Genomic DNA, 21,824 nt, shown 5'->3' with positions numbered 1-21,824 from the left:
AAACACTGAATCGATCATTCTTGTTGTCAGATCAAAGACTTTGGAATTTCCCCAATTTGTGCAATTTCCCCCAACTCATAGGGTAGTGGAAGAGCCATCACCCAGCTTTTTGACACAGGGGGTGCTCACCCAATCGTTGACTGACATTGTGGGCATTTATATTTTTAAGCAATCTTTATTGAGAAACCAAGGCTAAAGCATTTTAAGAAACCTAGATTTGTTGCAGGGACATGACACTGCTGAAGCTAACATGAGCTGAATGTTTCCTTATAATAGATCAGCAGTCAGATTGATTAAATCACAGGGGTTGCAAAGGAGTTCCACAGGGGTAGCAAGCAGGAGAATAGGGGTAGCGGTTTCTACCCCTGAATGACGATCATGCCGCTCCCATTTGCCTTTGTCATGTACCTGATATGTGAAAACCATAACCATAAAGGCCCTCCCCATATCAGGCCTCATTACCTCTGTCTCCTCCCGTGTCTCTGGAAGCTAGCCATATTTATTAAACCCATGTCCTGCTTGCAAAATTCTCTGCTGCCTCTGCGGCTGGAGAAGCACTAGTGAAATAGTATGCACAAAGAAATGAAAGGGAAATGGTGGAAATAGAAGAGACTAAGAAGCTGTAGATATCATTGTCTGTACTGCCCATTTGTTTATATAGAACTACATATTGGAATTTAGACCATTTCCAAGCACTCGCATGTTTTGGAAAATATGAGCAATGAGATACAGTGAGCTGAGGTTGTGTGGCCAGGATAATGCAAGGTGGCAAAGGAGGTGGTGGTGGTGGCATTATTAGAGCCTGGATCTCCTGGGCCACAGTTGGTATGGTAGCAGTAAGTCAGAAGGACCTGGAACCATATGGATCCACCTTTAGTGTGAGACCTCTAATGATTCAAGTCAGCAAGGGTCTATCAATAGAGTTGCACGTCCCTGGCATTTATGCACCTTCTGCATAGACACCAGTAAGGGGAGGCAGGATCATATTCTGATCCAAGTCGCCATTTTTGAAGATGAGGGTCTTGAACTATTACCATTTAGTTTTTACAGGGGCAGAGGAAATGCAAGACAAAAATTATAACATTCTTTCATGTCGCTAGAACGTGAAAAGGGGTATTTGACCTGTTGTAACTCTTTTATATGTGGTTTTAACACCTGCTTTTGTGCCAAAAGATGTTTAATAATGAGCCCCATAGAGTAACCTTTTACTTTAAATATGGTAATATCTAGAGAATCTATATCAGAAGGACAAAATGTGTGGGAACATTTCAATTTGGATACAAGGTGTTTAACCATTGAATTAATTGTTCTGCATTGTGACTCTCCCCATCCCAAATTATCAAAATATCATGAAAAAAAGCAAATAAAAGAGATATCATTGATAAAGCAATGCCAAAGAGTGGTGTCCAGTCAAAAGGTCGAATAAATTGTTTCAAATTACAATCGTTTCGAAAAAAAAGGACCGAAAAAAAGGTCGAATGCCTTCTTTAAAATGTTTTTTTTTGGTTTCCGTATAGGAAAAGAAAAAGTGGTTTTTACACCAAAAACCAGGGTTTTGGAGGGACCCCCTCCAAAAACATTAAACCTTTTGTTTTCAGTCCTTTTGACTCGAAACTATTGCATTTGAATCAATTGCAGTCGACCCTTTCACCTACAACCCCAGAGAGTGATATAACAATGTTGTCTGCAACATAACTATACTGACCCTTAAATGCTTCAATATATAGGATTGACATATTTTGGGCTAAATTAGCCCCCATTGCTGTGCCCTCAGTTTGTTGGTAAAGATTGTCTTTCAAGCAGAAGACATTTTCTTTAAGGGTCCGTTCTGTAAACCAAATAATAAATTCCTTAAACTGGTGGATCGATGAGCTATGGTGGGCTTGTAAATGGTTGTGTACAATGCCAAATGCTGCTTACTGGGATATGTGTGTATGAAGGTATTCAATATCCGGGCTAATAAATAGATTGTTAGAGGTGCCTTTTTTTAATCTTCTCCTCATTATGCATAGTTGCCAACATGATCCATTTTAATCTGTAGGTGCTTACCCAGTGCTGTCTTTTTCTTTGGATTCTGGGACTGATAGTTCTTCTTTTACCATTATAAAACTCAAATTACAAGTCCCAGAATGCAGAGAAAAAAACATGACTGGATAAGCACCTACAGATTGGAATGGATCATGTTGGCAACTATGGTGTTGATAACCTGTGTGGTTTCCTTTTGGTAGCCTTTCATGAGGGGCTCTGCAGTTTTAGATAGAAGTCAGCCTACTTACATAAAGGATAAAGGATAGAATGCATGCATGATACTATTGGTGATTATGGAGGGATGATAGAATTCTTATGAAGCTTGGGGAGCATGTACAATATTTATGTCCGAGTGTTTTTCAATGTGGGAGAGGTTGTTACTCATTGAGAGAGGAGCCCTGCTTCTAATCTTCTTGGACCCCAGTATTGATAGTTCTAAAAAGGCAATCTGAGGGATCTACCTCAATTTTCTCTTAGGTATGAGTTCCTCTCAGTCCGGAAAAGAGGTCTGTGTTGTACCTGCAATGGTCCATAAGGACTATGGTCATCTGGATTAATCATCAGCTCATTATTATGTGAAAGAGATCGATGGCTGCTTTTTATTGTTTAATAATGTTTTGATAAGGTTCACTCTTTTTATTTTTGTTCTAAGTAGCTGATGTCCTATAGTACTCTACTTAGTCGGACAGCTTGAGTAGGTAGCATTGAAAATAGAAATAGCCTGAGTCGAGTATTGCTGTCTGGAGTGTTATAGGGCTGGGTACAAATAATATTTAAAGTGTATTTTTATGGGGAACACTGGAACTCAAACCTAAACTAATAGCGATTCTGTTAGTTAATTAGCACTAATCCTGGGAATTTTTCTAAGACTTTTCCTTCTGCTTCTTATGGGATGGAGGAGGGTAAATACATAATCACTGTTGGCCACTAATGGTGGTCCTGGTGTGGCCCTGTTCATCCCATTCAACATGGTCACCTGCCCATCCACCAACAAAGCTATTATCCCAACACCAATGCCTCACCCTTATCTTATCATAGGCCACACCCATCCATTATATTGACCAGAGTTTGGGCCAAAATCAGCTATGCCAATGCACTCCACCTAAATGTGCATCAGGACTAAGTTGAGGTAAGCACCGTCAATAGGACATGTGGCACTGATTACTTTATACAAATGCATAGTAATACAAATTACCCTATCCAACCTCTTATCAACATGCAATAACCCTTCTCTGGGAGTGGGCCCTCTGTAACTGCACCTTTAGCTGTTACCTAATTACTGCATGGCTCTAATTTCACAGTGCCACCAGCCAGTGTCCCCAGATAAGGTCATAGAGGCCACTTTGATTTAGGAGTTCACTGTTGAATCAGATACCCTGATGTATAGTGCATGGCGGAAGAACCACCACCTCTTTTGTAAAGCTCTATAAACATCCTTATTCCTGGGACCACCCTCTTAAATGAGAGCTGCACACTGGCCTTGGTCTCTTTGGGGATAGATGCAGTTCAATCAATCACTGCAAATGAAACCAATAGGGGGCTGGAAATACAATAAGTCAGTCCCTCAACTAAGCATACTATTGATCTACGGGGAAGGAATGTTCAAATTCATGAACCTTTTACAATCTATGATATATTATTCAACCTTGTAGGGTGAAAAGTACAAGAAATACATACCCGTGGCATAGACACCGATGGCAAAGAGTCTTGAAGAAAACTACATCTCGAATATGGTGACATGTATTCAGGAAAACCAACATATCCAGGCTAGTTGCTGGGTCTATAGAAAGCTGATAATTGATGGAACATGTTTCTGATCCATGATTAAGCATTCGAAGAACATACACATTCATGATGCACATAAACCTCCAAGTGTACATAGTGTGATGATATGTACGGGGAAAGGAATGAGTGTACGTCATTCGATATTAGTAGACGAAAGGTTAGCATCACCCATATTTCATTGGCCTGCAGGCTTGGTTTGTTAACCGTGGCCGTGCTCAGAGCACAAAATAGATCATCAGGTGGTAGCTTAGTTCTTGTCCTTCCTCCACAGGTTTACTGCCTTGCTCGGCCCCCCATGTGCCTTTGTCACCCACATCTGTTTTTTCTTTCCAGGGTTTGGAAACATTGCACCAAGCACCACGGGAGGCAAGATCTTCTGCATACTCTATGCTATTTTCGGAATCCCCCTCTTCGGGTTCCTCTTGGCCGGAATCGGAGATCAGCTTGGAACGATCTTTGGGAAGAGTATTGCAAAAGTGGAGAAGGTTTTTCGAGTAAGATACTGTATCCTACTTTATTTCTATTAACCTGTCTGCTTATTACGAGTAATGCCTCCACATTCCTACTGCAGATACATGCTGTTTATATTTTTGGGTTAAATCAGCTATTTTTGTGGCTATTATATATGTAAGCATCGTCATGGTTCTTCTTTCCAGTAAAGTCAATAAGCCACACAAGCACACCTTAGACTTATTCTCACTTCCCCTTTCCGCTATTAAGGCAATATGGCAGAACAGATTAACGTGAACCGGATAGGCTACATTTTGTATAACTCCCACCCTTGTTTCTAATCTTTAAAGGAAATGTAACTTATCCTGTGAGTCCCATGTAAACCATGATACTCCTATTTTTTATTTATTTCATAGCTAAGCAATACCGCTTCACTCCTCTTGTGTCTCTGTCCTTAATACACAAGGAAACCCACAAATGTACATAAAAGCACCTTTTATTTGTCTCGCCTATAGTATTATAAAAAACATTTGGACTCCTCCCACTACCCAGAGAACAGGCATAAAATGGACAGCCTCTCAAAGTACCTCCAATTGCTCCTTTATCCTTAGCAGAGTTAAGCCCTTGGGGGCCTCCACTGCAGCTTCATCAGTAAGGGAGAATTGGGAAAGCATACAATTTGCTAATGGATTCTGCTTGGTCTCATCAGGGGGCCCTATTATGTTGGGTCCATACTGCCATCAATAGTTTTGTCGGCTCAGTGCAGCTGATGCAATGGAAGCCGAGCATGTCCATGCCTGCAGCACGCGTAGTTCACCGTGCTGCGTGGGTGCAGATGTTCTGAGGTTGAATTGTCCCCATGTTCCAAGGAGGAGAGCCCCGCTGCTCTTCTATGCTAGATGAACGAACAGATTGTCCCCTTGCCCTCAGTGTAAGAGTCTCACTGTTCTTCTGTGCACTCCGAACAATGAGATTGTCCCCCCAATCCAATATTGATAGCCCCCACCACAATTCACAGTCAAGAAAGACATAGATTGTGTTTCGCTCCCATATTGAGAGCCCCTTTGCTTCCTATCATTACAAAAAGGAAGGAGTGTCCAGTCTTGGTGCGGTGTGTCTGTCGAGTTCGGAGGCAGGTCCAAAGCTCATGCCAGACTTCACCAGAAGCCTCCATGTGAAACCAGAAATCAGGCCAGGCCTCTTCTCAAGGTTAAGGAGCCACACGTCATCTATATCGGTAGCACTTAATCCAGGGTTGGAGTAAGCCAACCTTGTCGACTCTGTTCCTACTGTTGAGACGAGAACAATGTGTAAACCCTTCAGTCACCTGCCATACTGTATATTTTCTATATTTGTTGGTGACGGTGTGAGTGATTATGCGCTTGCAGGTATTTCGGTAATACCTGCATGATAACATCTCTGTAATTTGAAAATGAAATTCAAAGCAGCACTATTATCAAATGCTATAAAATAATTCTGTATTTGATGGAAATCTTTATTTTAACCGTTGGAAGGGCCATTGTGCACACTGATTGGACAATGTATAGGCTGTACTAACTGGTATATCCTGCAGATTGTCCAGCAGGCCACTAGAGGCAACGCAGAAAAAAACCACAGCCTATTCCCTACAAACCACCTAGGCAGACTCCTAAGGTGTTGATGGGAAACTGCATACCCATGTTCATTTTAATACCAAAGGTGGGTTATAATACTGCCCCTCGGGCCGTAGTGGACAGTGTGGACTCTCGCTCTTTACAGGCCCTCTTTCTCGGTCTTCGGGGGCGATAACTCCCGATATGGCCTTCGCTTCGGCTCTATAAAGATATATCAGAAACAAAAGTTAAGTGGAGCATTTCCGGGAACCAATCAGATTGCGGCAGAAATAGGTAAACAAATACTTGCAAAAAATGTTGGCGGAAAGAAAAAACTTTGCACGCACATCACAGCAGGGGACACAGGCCTTTAGACACCACACAACGCAAGAACTACAAGCAGTTTTTGGCCATGAACTCTAGGTCCTGCAGTTTGTAGCTCAGAAATGATAATAGACAAGATCATTTCGACAAGACAGCATATCAGAAAATGAAAATGCCATGCAAAGCACAACCAAATGCTATGTGTTTCTATGTATATATAACTCTTTATCGAGAGATAATTGATCTGCTTGCAATGTAATCGAATTCGAGGGACATATCACCTTATGATAAATCATTTGTTTTCCATTAAACGTTTTTAGTAAATGGAATATTCAACAATTAACAAATCCAGATTTTAACACTACAAGGCATAGGATTTGGGCTGCCATGAACGCCGCCGACTTGTAGCATCAGTGTTGATGTGAACATAGGCAATGTGGATAACAGTCTAAAATCTCCCCCATCCAGTTGCAACCGAGACTCTGCCCCTGGTAAGTCATATCAGTCGCTAATCAGTCATATCAGCAAACCTCGGCCACGTTCCCTGGGCTTTCCCCCCATCCTCTCCCAGCTTGGCTAGTGTCTTTTCCCTGCAACAAGCCCTTGTCAGGCTCGTCCACCAATTATTCACTGTCGAGTCATCAGGGGATTTTCCTTTTCCCCAGAATATTCTCCCGCCCCCCACAATATCGCGGCCCATATAAATCAGACCATGTCAGCACAGTGGACTTCAGCTCCTGTTCAGACCCAAGTATATATCACCAGAACCACTGTGTCGAGGACATATGCTATGTGTTGGCCAATATCATCCCACAGGGAGCACGCATGGACCAGGGACCCAGATGCCAGGCCAGAGTTCTGGCACTGGCCTATCTCTGCAAAACAAAAGAGGTAATGGCTGGAAGGTTGTCACCATTGTTCTTCACCTGCCAAGCTATTACAGAAGGGGGAAAGACCATATGCAAAGCAGGCTTGGTACCGCCCCCAAAGGAGTAATCCAACCTGAACTGCTAGGTCACACCCCTTCTGCACGAGACCACAAGCATCCCCAAACATGTTTCAGCCTTGTTGGGCCTCATCATTGAGGAGTAGCTTGCGTCTCTAGGCCCGGCAGTCACAGGACCCTCGGCTGGGCATACCTGTCCCACTCGGGGTGACTACAGCCAAATAAGAGGTGCTGCTATGTGGTGGCCAATACCATCCCACAGGGTGTGCACCTTTCTACAGTCCCACAACATGTGGACCAAGGACCCAGATGCCACTGGCCTATCACTGTTACTCTGGCTTGGGGTCCATTATGCCCTATGCAGGATTATCACCTGGCAAACTCTTACTCCAAGCTTGGCCGACGTGCGTTTGGTGGTCGCACTCCATTCCAACCAGTTGTCCTTGGTCACATCTCTACCCGGAAGCCTTGACCATTCCTTCAGTAGATTCCCCACCACATTGGATTCTTCCAACATACATTTGGAGGTCAGCCGTGCTGCTGATGATATGCCAAACAGATTCTACACTGATTATATCCATCAGCAGCTGGAAGCAGTGGTGTTGCTATGTCTGGAAAAGATGCAGGGCTATGCTAATTTCAGGACTGTCGGGGCTCTGGGCAGCTAGCCTTTTGGTTGTAGCCCCCGAGCTTCTATCCAGGGCTATCACCAAAAGACACAGGGCTATAGCCCCTTCAGCCCGTCCCCCGAACACCCTAGCAACGCCTCTGGCTGGAAGATTTCTTACTTTCAATTGAGCAAGAGGCCACGTATTAAAACAGATGACAATGTGGCCGCCATGTAACATTAGGAATAAAATACCCCCTTCCATGTGTAAAAATGATATGCCTTATAGAGGAATGCTTTGCCTGGTCATGAAACTCCTCTGTGCTTTGCACTATTGCAGTGCTCAACCCCTTATGTGAGCTATCCTCCCTTGTACCAGGAGGATAGCTCAGTGGCAAAGTGCTCACCTTGGAAGCAAGACGATATGAAGCACTACAGGTTCGATCCCCGTGTCTGCGCTTAGAAACCTCTGGGTGACAAAAACAAACAAAAAAATCTGTAACAGCGCCTCGATGCCCCTGGGCTGTGTGAGCGCTTTAAAAATGCACATAAATAAAGACACGGCAGCCTGAAATACCTGCATAAAAGCAAGTAGACATACTTCAGGCTAGTTGTGACATCACCACTGACCTGTAATAAGATAAGACACGTCACCACTTGCCTGTAATCAGGTGTTACAGTTGAGTTGCAACTTTGCAATTCCTGCTCTTGAGCCACCACAGAGCAGGGTTTCAGCTGTCACTGCAGCACTTAATTAACGCCATGACAAGCTTTATGTTCTTTCATCTAAAATATCTTTCTGTGACCCTTTACAGACATTAATAAGGAACATTTGATGGCACTGTGCCTATTTTGTGTAGTGCTGGAGTTTAACACAGGAGCGCAAGATCCGATCTCTCACCTGTATTTTCGTGCTTTACTGCTTTGGGGTCTGCTCCATGACCCCCCCCCCCTTCCCCCTGAAGAATATAGGAGCTTATATAATACTGGGAAACATGTTAATCCCAAATCACACACCAGTAGCAATTGCACATTTAAAATATTGGAGATATAAACACTGTGCAAGTAGTTACAATGCACACAAATAACATTGGGCCTCATTACACAGTAGGAGGTAACCATGGCGCTATCAGCGCCATGTCTACCCCCGACCGCCTTCTGGGTCCGGGTAGGCATTATGGGGACTTACCGGGTCATTCCGACCCTGGAGGACCCGGTAAGTCCCCATGCCAATTGCCATTCCCCATTCCCATTCAATGGGAATGGGGAAAGAGCTAATAACGGTACCGCTGCTTGCTCTGAAGTCCCTCAGCGGGTCCCTTCCTTAACGTGTGGTCTGACCACACGATAAGGACGGGACCCGCTGAGGGACCTCGTAGTAGGGCGGTAAGGGATTACCGGCACCGGTGCCCTTACCGTTGCCGGTAATCCACTACCGCCTACCGTGTAATGAGGCCCATGAACTTATTTGAAATAATGTGAATTTTCAGAACATACATTAAAATAACAATTGCCATAAAGTGGCCATGCTTCTTCCAAAATATGAGTTTTTGTGAAATAACCCATGTACTTGTCAATTGTAGGTGGGCTTTGTTCAAATTCTGCAGAGTGATGTTAACAAGCAATAGGTTGGCCGATGTGCTAACCTGCCTTGGGTCCTGCTTTAATAGGCCTGGGGGGGGTCTCTAATATGCCAGGGTGTATCTTACTATGCCAGCCAGTTTCAACATTGCCATGAGAAGTTCCCAGCATATTTCAAACTGCTTGAGTTAATGGACAGCGGTCTTGTACAGTACATCTCGCTTATTTTTTTTTAAATAATTTATTGTCGTGGCAGCTTCAGCAATTCCATGCCAGCTGTCCATTTCCCCCAGAAAGTGATCGTGCAAATTTCAAGATGCCCCCGGAAAATGACTATGCTACTTTCAATAATGCAATGCCTGTTTCTTATTCACTTTAGTAAAGCACAGCACCATGCCACATCATTGCACAAGAGAATTATTGTCACTGACCTTTCTTCCAGAAAATGACGATGCCAATTTGAACAGTGCATTGCCAGTGTGGCCTCACTCGCCTACCAGAATCTGATGGATAAAACCCTCTCAATCTGGTATGCCATTGTTACATCACCTGGCTTTTTTTTAATGGCGATTTTTGCCGAACGGTTTTGGACGAAAAAACTCATTGAAAATATAGGATTGGGGGTGGATAAGGGGATATAAGGGGTAGAGGTGTGTTTGGGGAATAGGTACTAAATATTAGGCAAGTGGGGTTTGGGGGGGAGGCACCCAAATAAAAATAACACATTAAGAGATTTTTTCGGCCGAAGATATTTGGCTAAAAACTCAGCAAAAAAAAACTGGCGACCTAAGAACATAGAACCCTAAATGTATCATATCCATCCGCCATGGTGCTTGGCAGTCTGTGCCGTTTCTATAATCAAATACATCTTGGGTATGCCACCAATGGGAGCATTCCCGCCTGAGCTGCTAGCCCATGCCCAACGGCATGAGGACACAAGCAGCCCAAGGCATGTTTTGATGGAATGAAAAACTTCAGGGATCAATTGCCAACGCGTATTCAAATGTATCATGTATAGCTCACTTCTGCGGTCTTGTGGCCCCAGTTTGGCCCAGTGCCATACAAGGTTCAACAGTGTCGCCTTAAAGTATTGCCACAGTTAAGCACACTACCAGATAAGTTTCCACATTGCTGAGGGAAGATAACCATGTCAGTTTCACGTTTACCCGGTAGACCACGGCCGCCTGCAGTTTTGAGTTGCCGCCCAACCAATGGCCATGCTGGTGAACAATACAGTTGATTTAACCCGTTACACACACTGACATGGTGCCTCATTACGAGTACGACGGTAGGGGGTTAACGGCACTGGTCCTATTTGTATTTGCTTGCAGGTGATGGAGGATATCCCTTGAAGCGGTGGCTACTTACCCCTCTGCGGAACCCACAGAACAGCCGTACCTGTGTTGCAGACCTTTGGCCTGTTGAAGGCGTGGTTCTGCTGCCTGAGCAGGTCTGGTGGAGCACTCCTTTATACACCTGAGAAGGTGGCAAAGATCACCATGGCCTGTGTCATGCTGCACAACATGTGCTTCCGGAGAAATGTACCACTGCCACCTGACATTGACATGCATGCACCGGGTTAGGATGATGAGGATGAAGATGGAGGAGAAGCAGCACCCTTGCCAGTATGTGATGCACAGGATGGCCGTGCAGTACGCCAATCACTGATTGACGAATACTTCTGACCCACAGGGACGTTGATAGATATGTGTCAGTGACATATTGTAGACTGTGTCCATGTGGTCATGCACACAGGGAATGTGGGGAGTTGGGCACTGTGCACCGTCATAAATTAAATGGATACATACGGAATGATCAATGTCCAGGCATTGAATGATTTTTAACACAACGGGTGTATTGGTATCAACTGCAGAAAGTGCACCCCCCCACCCCCTCAGTGAACTCCCAAAACCCCACAATGAACTCCCAAAACCCCCAAAGAACTCCCAAACCCCCCCAATGAACTCCCAAACCCCCCCAGTGAACTCCCCCTAATACACCCATACGCCGCTGACACCATCTGACCCAGTCCCATAGTTGTCCCACACTATTTCCTGGACTTCCTGATGTCCGGGGGCAGCATTTCTGAGTGCCTGGCACTCCGTCTTGTTAGACGCACAGGGCTGGAGGGTGCAGAGGAAGTGGGTGCAGAGGAAGCGGGTGTGGTGAATGGTGTGGAAGCCATGGTGATTTGCACAGCTGGTGCGGGTTGTGGCTGCTGCATGTGCAGCAGGATGGAGGTGAGGACCTGCGTGACGGCCCCCAGACTGTCTTGCATCATCAATGCAGAGGCTTTGACGGCGGCTGTGTTCGCCGCTATGGCGGCTGTGGTCACCGCTATGGCCTGGGCAATCTCACGCCTCGTGTCCTCCCCATCCGCGACATATTGTCAGAGAAGGTCCAACATAGAGTCCTGTCTAGCCTCCACCCTCGCTAGCCGTGCCTCAAGGTTGGTGGTGGGAGCAGCAGTGGTCGAGGGTGCTGTGACAGGGCCTTCATTGGCAGTGCTGGTCTCAGGGAGGCTGCTGAGGTCCGAATCGTGCAGCAAAGGATCGGCACTGCTGCAGGTGGGTGAAGGCTGAGTGTGGGGTTGGGGGGTGGACACAGGGCTTGGGGAGCGTGGACATGGCACATGGGTCAGTCCATCCTGGTCCACAAACTCCTCCACTGCAGTATCTATGTTGCTCAGTGGGGCAACGGCCTCGCCTTCCACTGGTGTAGCCAGCTCTGTGTCCACGGTGTCAGGCGTTGATGTGGGGCCCTCATGTGCGGCCATGGCCTGTCCACTCGCCCTGGGTTTTGGTGTGGGCAGCGAGGCTGCCCCGGAGGTGGATTTGTCGGTGGCCGTTGTCTTCGGCCGGGACGTGGATGCCCTTGTGGTTGGTTCCTCACTGGCATCTTCTCCATCAGTGCCTGGGGGGTAGAAGAGATGCAGGGCATCAGTGATGGTGTTAAATGCAAGATGCATCATATGGTGCTGTGGAGTTTTTCATGTATCATGCATTCATATCTTACAGGTGTGTGACATAGGGTAGTATGAAGGGGCATTTTGGCATTTGCTGCATGGCAGGTGGCATGCCATTGTATTGGGGTTTGTGTGATGTATTACATGGGCACGGTCCATGTGTGTTGGCTGTATGTTGGTAATGGGATTGGCACTCAGCATGCATTTCAGTGTGGCAGGGTTTGGGCCTCCATCTGAACAAGGATATGTCTATGTGTGTGTTGGGACATGCATTGCCTTGCCTAGACTCTCTTTGACATCACTTGTGCTACGTCATGGTTTCCCCTACTGGGATCTGCAGGGTCACTCACCTCCATCTCCAGATGTTGCAGCACCCGTCTCCATCTCCCTGAAGCCCTCGATCGACTCCATCTGTATAAACGTGCTGCACGTCTCCTCCCACCGTGACAGTTTGGCAGGTGAGTGGGGACCCCCGCCTGTGGCCATGGCCTCCCTCCTATTGCTGGCCAGGATATTCTGTTACCCTGAGGCGGTGGTCGTCCCACCTCTTTTTACAGTCTTTCACTGTCCGTGGGGTGGTGCCGACTGCCGAGACCTTGCAGGCTACCTCCTCCCAGATCTCCTTTTTGCGCTGCTGCACCTCCCTTTTCAGGTTCTGCAGGTTGATCTCCTCTGCATGAGCGGCAAGGGTGTCCGCCAGCATGTTCAGTTCATTGTCTGAAAAAACGCTTTTTGTGCAGGCGGGGGGTTGTTTTCCTGGTAGCCTTTGACATGGTGAAGGGATTGGCACTGGTCTCTCCTGAACACAACTGGTGGTTTGGGAGGATTGCAATGGATTGTGTTTTTAAAGATGGCCGCCAGCGCATTTCCCGTTCCGACGTGATGACGTTGCTTCTGGGTCCGGTATTACGAGCCCGGTATTAGCATGATGTTATTACCGGGTTGGTATTAAGGGGTGTCTCCTAGGGGGAGGCGGTATTGGCGGGACCCGTGATGGTGCTATGGGGGGGGTTGGAGGGCCTTTAGCGCCATAGCGGTATGGCCATTACCAGCATGGGGGTTCGCGCGCGCTCGCGCACTCTTAATCACCAGCTATTAACGGCGTCATATGAGCACGGACCCGCTAGTTCCTGCATGCCGGTAATGACGCCGTTTTTACTGCGCTTCTCGTAATGAGGCCCCTACACCGTCACCAAATAGATGCCAAATATATTATTTATCCATGTCTTCTACCCACAAAGGCTTTCTTTGCTGACAGTGATTTATTTGGTAGAATGCTCAAGAACCAGACACAGGGTTGTCCAACTCCAGGCCTCGAGGACCCCGATCCATGTTGGATTTTCAGGATATCCCCCCCCTTAATATGCATGAGATTAATTTGCATCCAATGGTTCTAAATGTGTGCACATTTGTGGTCATGAATATTAATGAGGGATATCCTGAAATCCTGCCAGGTTTCTTCCCCTGGAGTTGGACAACCCTGAACTAGACAGAAGGTTCATCAGGCCAGTAGCAATATCATGTCGATTTCTCTAACAACTGATCATGCTGTCTGCTCCCTTGACTGGAATGCTAACACTTACCCAGGCTGGTTCTCTATGAAGCAGTGAGCAAAGAACACCCAAGTCTGGAAAACCATCACTCTCCTTTAGGAAGTCCAATAAACCCAAAGCAACAACACCAGCAGCAAAACTAGCCAGCACCTTTAACTGGAGCGGCAGAGGCTCAATTTCCGGCTCTGACAGTCATCATTTCCGGACAGAGACCCTGTCTGGATCCATCAACCATCGGCCCAGCAGCGGAGCTCACCGGTAGAGTTAGTTAAAAGTGGCCATGCTTAGCCATGGTTAGCTCTGCCCCATAACATTGGCTTTTTAAGCTTTTTTTCTTTTTTTTATTTTTATTTTATTTTATTCTGCTTACGTTCAATATATGAACTTTTACACATGTGGAATACAAAAAAAGAAGGTTAAAACAGAAAATAAACAATCATATCATTTTAAAACTATGAAAATTCATTCATCATCAAAATATTCTTCAATAAACACACTCTGCTAAGATTCTTTACATCTCCACAATTCAATACAACTAAACTAATCATTTTATATTTTCTTGCAAAGTTCTCGGTTCTTTAGTTTTGAACATTTTCATCTTTGTTGACAACATGTCATGAAGAAGCTAGGGCAGAAAAAAATGACATTTTCTGCGTCCGGTTTATGATGGACAATTCCTAGAAACTGAAGACAGCGGCGTGTTCCCAAGACCTCTGGACAAGAATTTAGGGCCTGTTTCACAGAATGTTTTTCTATGGGATTGTGCCATTGTAAAACGTTTCTGTTACTCTGACCCTTAATGTTGTGATGAAATACAGCTAAAAACATGCAATCATTCAGTTTACTTTTTTGCTATCGTATTTTTAGCAAGATAGACCCTCTTAAAAAATTTTTAAAAAATTATAAGAAGTTTTGGTCACCCACAACCGCCCATACTCTGCCACGGCACCACCCGACACGCCGGAATCCTTTGTAATGGGATTTCACCATATAATCAAGATATAAGCAGAAGCATTGGGAATGATTCTCAAAGATTTGTGCTGGAGCAAATCGGAGAAACATTTAAGCAAAACCGGAGCAAATCTGGAGGTGCCCGGTCCATCTCTGTGATGCTCATGTGCAAATGCGATTCTCAAAGATTTGCCCGATGGCATTACAGAAAAGTTCCAGGAATTTCCAGATTTGGCTAACTTCCGGCTTTGTGAATCGTGTACTAGCTCCTTTGGCCAAATCAGAAGATATCCCTGGACATCTCTGATTGGCTCCAGTTGAAATCGTGTTTATAAGCAGGTGTGCTCCAATGAAATGCAGTCTTACCAGAACTTCTAACTATGTATATTTCTATCAGCAAAGTATTGCAAGAGGCTAAGAAATCACAGACTAATCATTGGCAGTGAATGAATCTTTTTATCGACAGAAACAAATCTTGAAACCATACAATAGTATTACTTAAGGGTACTCCCTAACTTTTATTACTCCTCAACAGAACACAACTGGGAGGCATTTTTACGGTGGCGCAAGATGAGCACGGTGCGTAAAATACATGCATACGTCAATGCCTGTATTTTTTTAGGCACTGTGCTAGTTAGAGGGATTTCTGATGGCGGAGTGGAGGCACAGAGCATAATATATGAAAGCCCCGGACGCACCCACTCACAGATCTGAGAGCATCTCTACCTGCATGCAATTTTGATGGGGTAACGTTGTTGTGGATTCCTGCAAAAAGCATGCGGATTCCGCAGGACTCCATGTAAATGTTGCCCTCAATGGACAGACATCGGAGGTGGTAGTTATGATTCATTTCGGAAACAGGTGTAAGCCAACCTGGAAAACTGGATCTGGTCGGTACTGCTTCCACCTAAGCCAAACCTAAGTGGTTGCCTCTGCGCTATGAACGGGGAAATCCCAAAGTGCTTTGGGATATAAGTGAATTTATGGAATGCAAAACTGTACATTTTAAATAAACAAATAACATTCTTAAAGAATGGCCTTTTGCAAAATAAGTCCATTAATCGTGAAAACCTTTATTTTGATCGCTCATGACAAGTCCAAGCAAGATGAATAATTCAGAGCAATGCGTAGAAAAATAATAGAAAAAAATCCTGCACAAAAACCTAAGTTGCTTTTTTGTTCCCCCAGAAGAAACAAGTGAGTCAGACGAAGATCCGGGTGATTTCGACCATCCTCTTCATCCTGGCGGGCTGCGTACTGTTTGTGACGATCCCCGCATTCATTTTCAAGCAGATCGAAGACTGGACTGCGCTGGACTCCCTGTACTTTGTGGTGGTGACGTTGACAACGATTGGCTTTGGCGACTTTGTAGCAGGTGAGTGATTTAGGGATTTGTTTTTGAAGCTGTTACTGACACGTTCTCTTAAAAGGTGAAGATTCAGTCACCAATCCAATATGGCTGCCTTTCTGATCCACATTTCATTTCCCCTACCACTTGTACAAGTGCTAAACGTTGCCCTCTGCAAGCTCTTCGATTGCTCTTGATCGGTCCACATGCCATCTTCCGATAGCAAGATGGTTGGGCAGCTTCGATTGCTCTTGATCGGTCCACATGCCATCTTCCGATAGCAAGATGGTTGGGCAGCTTCGATTGCTCTTGATCGGTCCACATGCCATCTTCCGATAGCAAGATGGTTGGAACTCTGCCCGTTGCTTTGTTAAACGTATTCTAGGACTCATTTCCCCTCCACATGCTTTGCCGCTAGTAAGCTGCCAAGTGCTGTGTCTCAGTTAGTTTATTCAAACTTTTCCTCCCATTGTACTTGAGCTGCCTCCCACTGACAATAGGACCTACAATCCTGTGAACATTTTTAAAATCAGTACAGAGTTCATTTGCATAGCCACAGTGCATTGGTCAGCGGATCAGAACTGGAGGTGTACATACAGGGATGGCCACTGGGGGCGCTGTTGCATGTGTGCTTTTTGGTTGAAATGGCTTATTCTACTCTTACACAGGGCAGGTGCCTCAGAAGCACTCCCAACTGTATTCCCCAGGCATCCTGGCAATCACCTTGCATGCATTACCTGTAATGTAAGGCCCTGTGCACAATGTACATCTATGTGTTGTCTGAAGTCTGGCTCTAATTACTAAACCAACCTCACACTCACCAACTCCACCATTCACCTTTCACCTACTGTTCACTAGATCCTGTGCGCAGTATTTCTCTCAAGTAACGAATATATAAAACCTATCCATTCCTCTCTCCATCTCTGCGTGGATAGACCACGAGCTGGCTCCCACAGTCCAGCCGGAACTTCCCAAGTTTGTTTCCTGCACCAGGGCAAGCATACCCTTTCATTTTTCCTCATTTTTCCCAGGTGGGTTTCTTTTTGTCTCACTAAACAGACCTCAAAACATATTCTAGGAACAGTACATTTATATAAATCGTCTCCAGTCCTAGACTGTGGGGGAAAGTGCTGGATAATGGGTGAACAATAGCATTGTTCTCCTGGGAGTTGTTTTGCGCGGTGACGAAAACGCACATTACCTGATAAATCAAGTACCTTAAGAAATGGGGTAATAAGGACTCGTGTCCTTACTATGCTTAGAAGTGGTAGGAAACACTTAAATGATTAATTGTGTCTGGCTATCTAGCCGTCTTTATATATATCTATGTACTTACCTATCCATCCATCTATCTACCAACCTATCTACCTAGCCATCCATCTATCTACCTAGCTATCAATCAACCTACCTATCCATCTATCTACCAACCTATCCATCTATCTACCTACCTACCTATCTATCCATCTACCTACCTGTCCATCTATCTACCTATCTATCTACCTATCCATCTACCTACCTGTCCATCTATCTACCTACCTACCCATCTATCTATCTACCCGCCTACCCATCTATCTACCTACCTACCAATCTGCCTACCTATCCATCTACCTCCCTACCTCTCCATCTACCAATCCACCTCTCCATCTACCTATCCATCTATCTACCTACCTATCCACCTATCTACCTACCTGTCCATATATCTACCTACCTATAAACCTATCCATCTATCGACCTACCTATCCATCTACCTACCAGTCCATGTATCTACCTACCTATCCATCTATCTATCCATGTATCTACCTACCTATCCGTCTATCTACCTACCCATCTATCCATCTACTTACCTATCCATCTATCTACGCACCTATCCATCTATCTACCTACCCACCTATCCATTTATCAACGTAGCTATCCATTCATATATCTACCTACCTATCCACGGATCTACCCATCCATCCATCCACCATCCACCCTATCCGTCCATCTATCCAACTGCATGTATATATGCATCACAGAGTTGGCAATGGAAACTGTACTTGTGCTAATTTTGGACACCCCATTTTTTGATATACCTACAGCCTTGACAACCTTTGACACATCTGTACAAATGCTTCCAAATAATAATATAAATCTGGCTCAAAATGTCTTGGGAACGTTTTGTGGGGGAGGTTTTTCCAGGAGGGATACGTTACAATGGATCCCAAAAGTTATATGTTAAATGTTAGCTCTTGCAGGGAGGTTTTGCTCCCACACATACCAAAAACAGATGGCAGGATGTACACTCAAACTCTACAGGTGCTCCCCTCTGCTCCCCCTGAACAATCTTCTCTTGGTCTACTGAAAATCCCTCCACAAAAAAAGTGGCCTAGAAAGGCCAAAATCGAGTAGTTGACACCTCGTTGGTTGATTTAAGTCTCCAGTTCCTGTCTTCAGACCCGAGAGGTAGTAAAACGCAATCTGACTGGTTAATTAAAATGATGATTCATTAGAAATGGACTGGCCGTTTTTGAAAGAGCCGCCATCTTGATCCATGGACTTGACTGCTGATACTCGGATTGTATGCTACATATACAGCGAAAAACATGTTAGAGCAGGTGCTTGCAACCTGCGGCGACTCCCATGATCGCTCACCATTGATGTGGCTAGTGGGAGTTGTAGTGCAAAACATCTGGAGGGCCAAAGGTTGCAGACCCCTGTGTTAGAGGGACATATTTTGCATTTAATTACGAATAGATTTGGCAATAAGGCTCACAGGTGCCACTCCAGAACTACAGACACCTTTCATGTTGGTGGACCGAGATCTGGGTCTGCCGACCTGGTACTTATATTTTCCCTGGCACTGTTGATATGCTTGGTCACTGTCAACCCTCACCCATGGGCACATTGGGTCAGTTTGAGGCCACCAGGGCTTGATCTAATGCCATTCACTGTACACATTGTTCACTGGGCATGGCCAATGCATACAGGAATCAAAGGAGCTACTGCAAAGTGGTTGATAATAATGTAATGATACATTTAATTTAGAGAGAGTTTCCCTTCCTCCACTGGCACTTTCTGAGGAAAAACCTTTCTCACGGCTGGTGTTTGTTAAAATCTCAAATGAGCACACCCTAATCTTGTGTGGCAGTACAGCCACACAATCATTTGCTTATTTTTCCCCCAGGTCGCCCCACCTATCCTCAAGTCTTCCTCTTCTTCCTAATCCCCTGACATTTAGTTTTTTCCTTTCGATTCTTGCCTGTGTGCCCTCTTGCACCTCATGCTGTGTATGTCAACGATGAACACAGAGAAAGGACTCTGTAGCTGGAGGGTATTTCTTGCAATATATTGTCAGTTGTAGTTAAAGAAAGAGGACTCCGTCTGAATGTACCTAAATATTATGGGCCTCATTACACAGAAGACGGTAAACCAAGGTGCTAATAGCACCTTGGTCCATGCCGGTAAATTACCGGTACCGCTATGGAGGAAAGGGGAATTACCGCCCTATTCCAAGGTTGGCAGGGCGGTAATTCCCCCTTCCTCCATTGCCCTTCCCCATTCCCATTTTTGCCCCATAGAGCATAATGGGAATGGGGAAGGTGCTAATTACGGTACCACAAATTGCAGTACCGTAATTAGCACCCTGGTCCCTTTGCGGGTTCGTTTTTTAACGCCTGCTAAAGCAGGCTTTAACGTACCGACCCGCAAAGGGACCTCGTAATAAGGCGGTAAGGGTTAACGGTCACCGGTACCCTTACCAGTGACCGTTAACCCTTACCGCCTACCGTATAAAGAGGCCCTATGCCTGTAATTTTCTTTTCACTTTTAAAATGTTGATCTTGCTCTGGCGCTTTTGGGAGGGTGGAACTGCTTAAGGTGGCTACAGAGCTACTCATTGGCAGCTGGTCAATTTCCACTAACTCTCCATCTGCTGGCAACCACTGTTTAAATCCTATTCAAATATACACCATTGAACAGGGGGTAATTAAGTATTTTTAGTCTACTGATCTATGTCCTTGAGAGTTTAACATTGTCGGGTTTTTTTATGTTTCCTGGTAGAGAAACATATCCTTGTTTTTTAGCCTGACTATTGTGATTTCTAAGCCATCGCACACCTCGCTCCTCAGACTTTGGCCATCTTCAAAGCATAAGCTCCTTCTCAAGCGTCTTGCCATGCTGCGTTCCTCATTACCAAATACTTGCCAACGTTCCAGCTACTGGAGGCTGACACCCACCATAGAGTCAGTTCACTCACCTGCCAATCCCCTTGCCACCCCATTGGTAGTATGCACTCCCATGCCACAAACAAAATCGTCTTTGTTCACCCGCATTGGCAACTCAAACGGTTGGCAGGTATGTTAGCCCTTGTGCTAATTAGCCAGAAAAAGGCACCGGGCATCATCAGTACAACACTGCAATAATTTGCTTCTGTTGAAAAACTGGGATGTATTTTGTTTTCCCTGTTCCATGGCAATTGAGCCGTGCTTGTTTGACGAGCTTGGCAATGTCTCCTTGGTGGTGACATGAGCAGGCGTCTAGTAATGCCTTGCGCTAGACACCTCTCCCCTTATTAAAAAAACAAAAAACCTCTGCTGATGTGGTACAACGTCGTTTCATCGACAGTTGTTTTTTTCGGCGGGTATTTTTACGAAAACACTTTGCCGAAAGAAATCATCGAAATTCTTTGGGGGGGAAGAGCAGATAAGGGGTAGGGGGGTCAGAGACAGTTAAAAATAGGTGGGGGAGGTCAGTTTGGGGAGGGAACAGTCCCTTAAAAAAATGTTTTTAAATGTTGACTTTTTCCGGTAAACTGCATTCATAAAAACATCTGTTGTAAAAATGCCTATCGATGATATGACATAGAACCCCTGATTCGTTTCCCCCTTGTAAAGCAATCAAGGGTTCCTGTAAGAAGATTGTAGGCAATATTGGGCAATGGAGAGCATGGGGGAGCGGTGAGAGATTGATGTTCCAGTAGTGGGCCACATATAACTTGCTCCACTGCCAATGGTGGCTCGGCTCACGGTCCAGGCGAGAGGTGATCCCCAATACCAGTAATCTTTTCTGTATCGCGCAGACAGGAGAGTACGCTAAACATGAGAGTGAGACACCCATTGCCAAGTTAAATACCCTTCAGTACATCAAATAATACAGAAATGATGGTTGTGTACTGAAGAGATTCCAGATTGTTTCGTGTTGGCGGTCGTGTTTGCGGTGTTTTTGTGTAGCATGTCTCATTTTTTGGCAAGAAAGGAAATATTTTCTAGTGCTCTCAGATGGCTGCTCCCCTGTGATGAGACAGCGTTTTTCGATTTAACGTCTGCGGTCAGCGTTAGACCTTCGATTTGCAGGCTCAGACTGGCCTATACGGCAATGACTGACAGGCTGGGCCAAAATGCTAGCCTGGGCCAGTCTTGTTGGGGCGAATTGGGCCAGTTGGATCTTCTGGTATCAGTCGGATATAGTGCTCTGTGCAGGCGAACATTTTGACCAATGTTACTGGCCTATTGTGCTGCACATACCTTTTTTGTCGCAAAAAGTAACGTACTGCCCAATCTTTTCCTTTTGCTACGGCCTGGTCATGAAATGCCCCCCACCGCCCATCTGTTTGCTCCCCATTTTCGTGGCTTTTTGTAAAGTCTTTAAAACTCCTTGGGCCTCATTACACAGTGCTATTAGCACCTTGGTCCATGCCGGTAAAATACCGGCACCGCC

General features: G+C 45.3%; 1 protein-coding gene across 5 annotated transcripts in view; it reads left to right on the top strand.

Moving 5' to 3' along the window:
- Positions 1-21,824, top strand: part of KCNK10 (potassium two pore domain channel subfamily K member 10) — a 387,448-nt gene that overhangs the window by 326,976 nt on the left and 38,648 nt on the right. For all 5 annotated transcript variants that reach the window (XM_069637940.1, XM_069637943.1, XM_069637941.1 and 2 more), the window contains 2 exons: positions 4,147-4,307; positions 15,971-16,157. In XM_069637940.1, coding sequence (XP_069494041.1) covers positions 4,147-4,307; positions 15,971-16,157 — 348 coding nt within the window. The remainder of the gene's footprint in view (positions 1-4,146; positions 4,308-15,970; positions 16,158-21,824) is intronic.

Source organism: Ambystoma mexicanum, chromosome 14 (genome assembly GCF_040938575.1).
Source record: "Ambystoma mexicanum isolate Mex_15411 chromosome 14, UKY_AmexF1_1, whole genome shotgun sequence".
In the NCBI taxonomy this organism is placed as follows: domain Eukaryota; kingdom Metazoa; phylum Chordata; class Amphibia; order Caudata; family Ambystomatidae; genus Ambystoma; species Ambystoma mexicanum.
The sequence above is the reverse complement of the archived record's forward strand: the minus strand, read 5'-3'. Positions and strand labels throughout refer to the sequence as shown.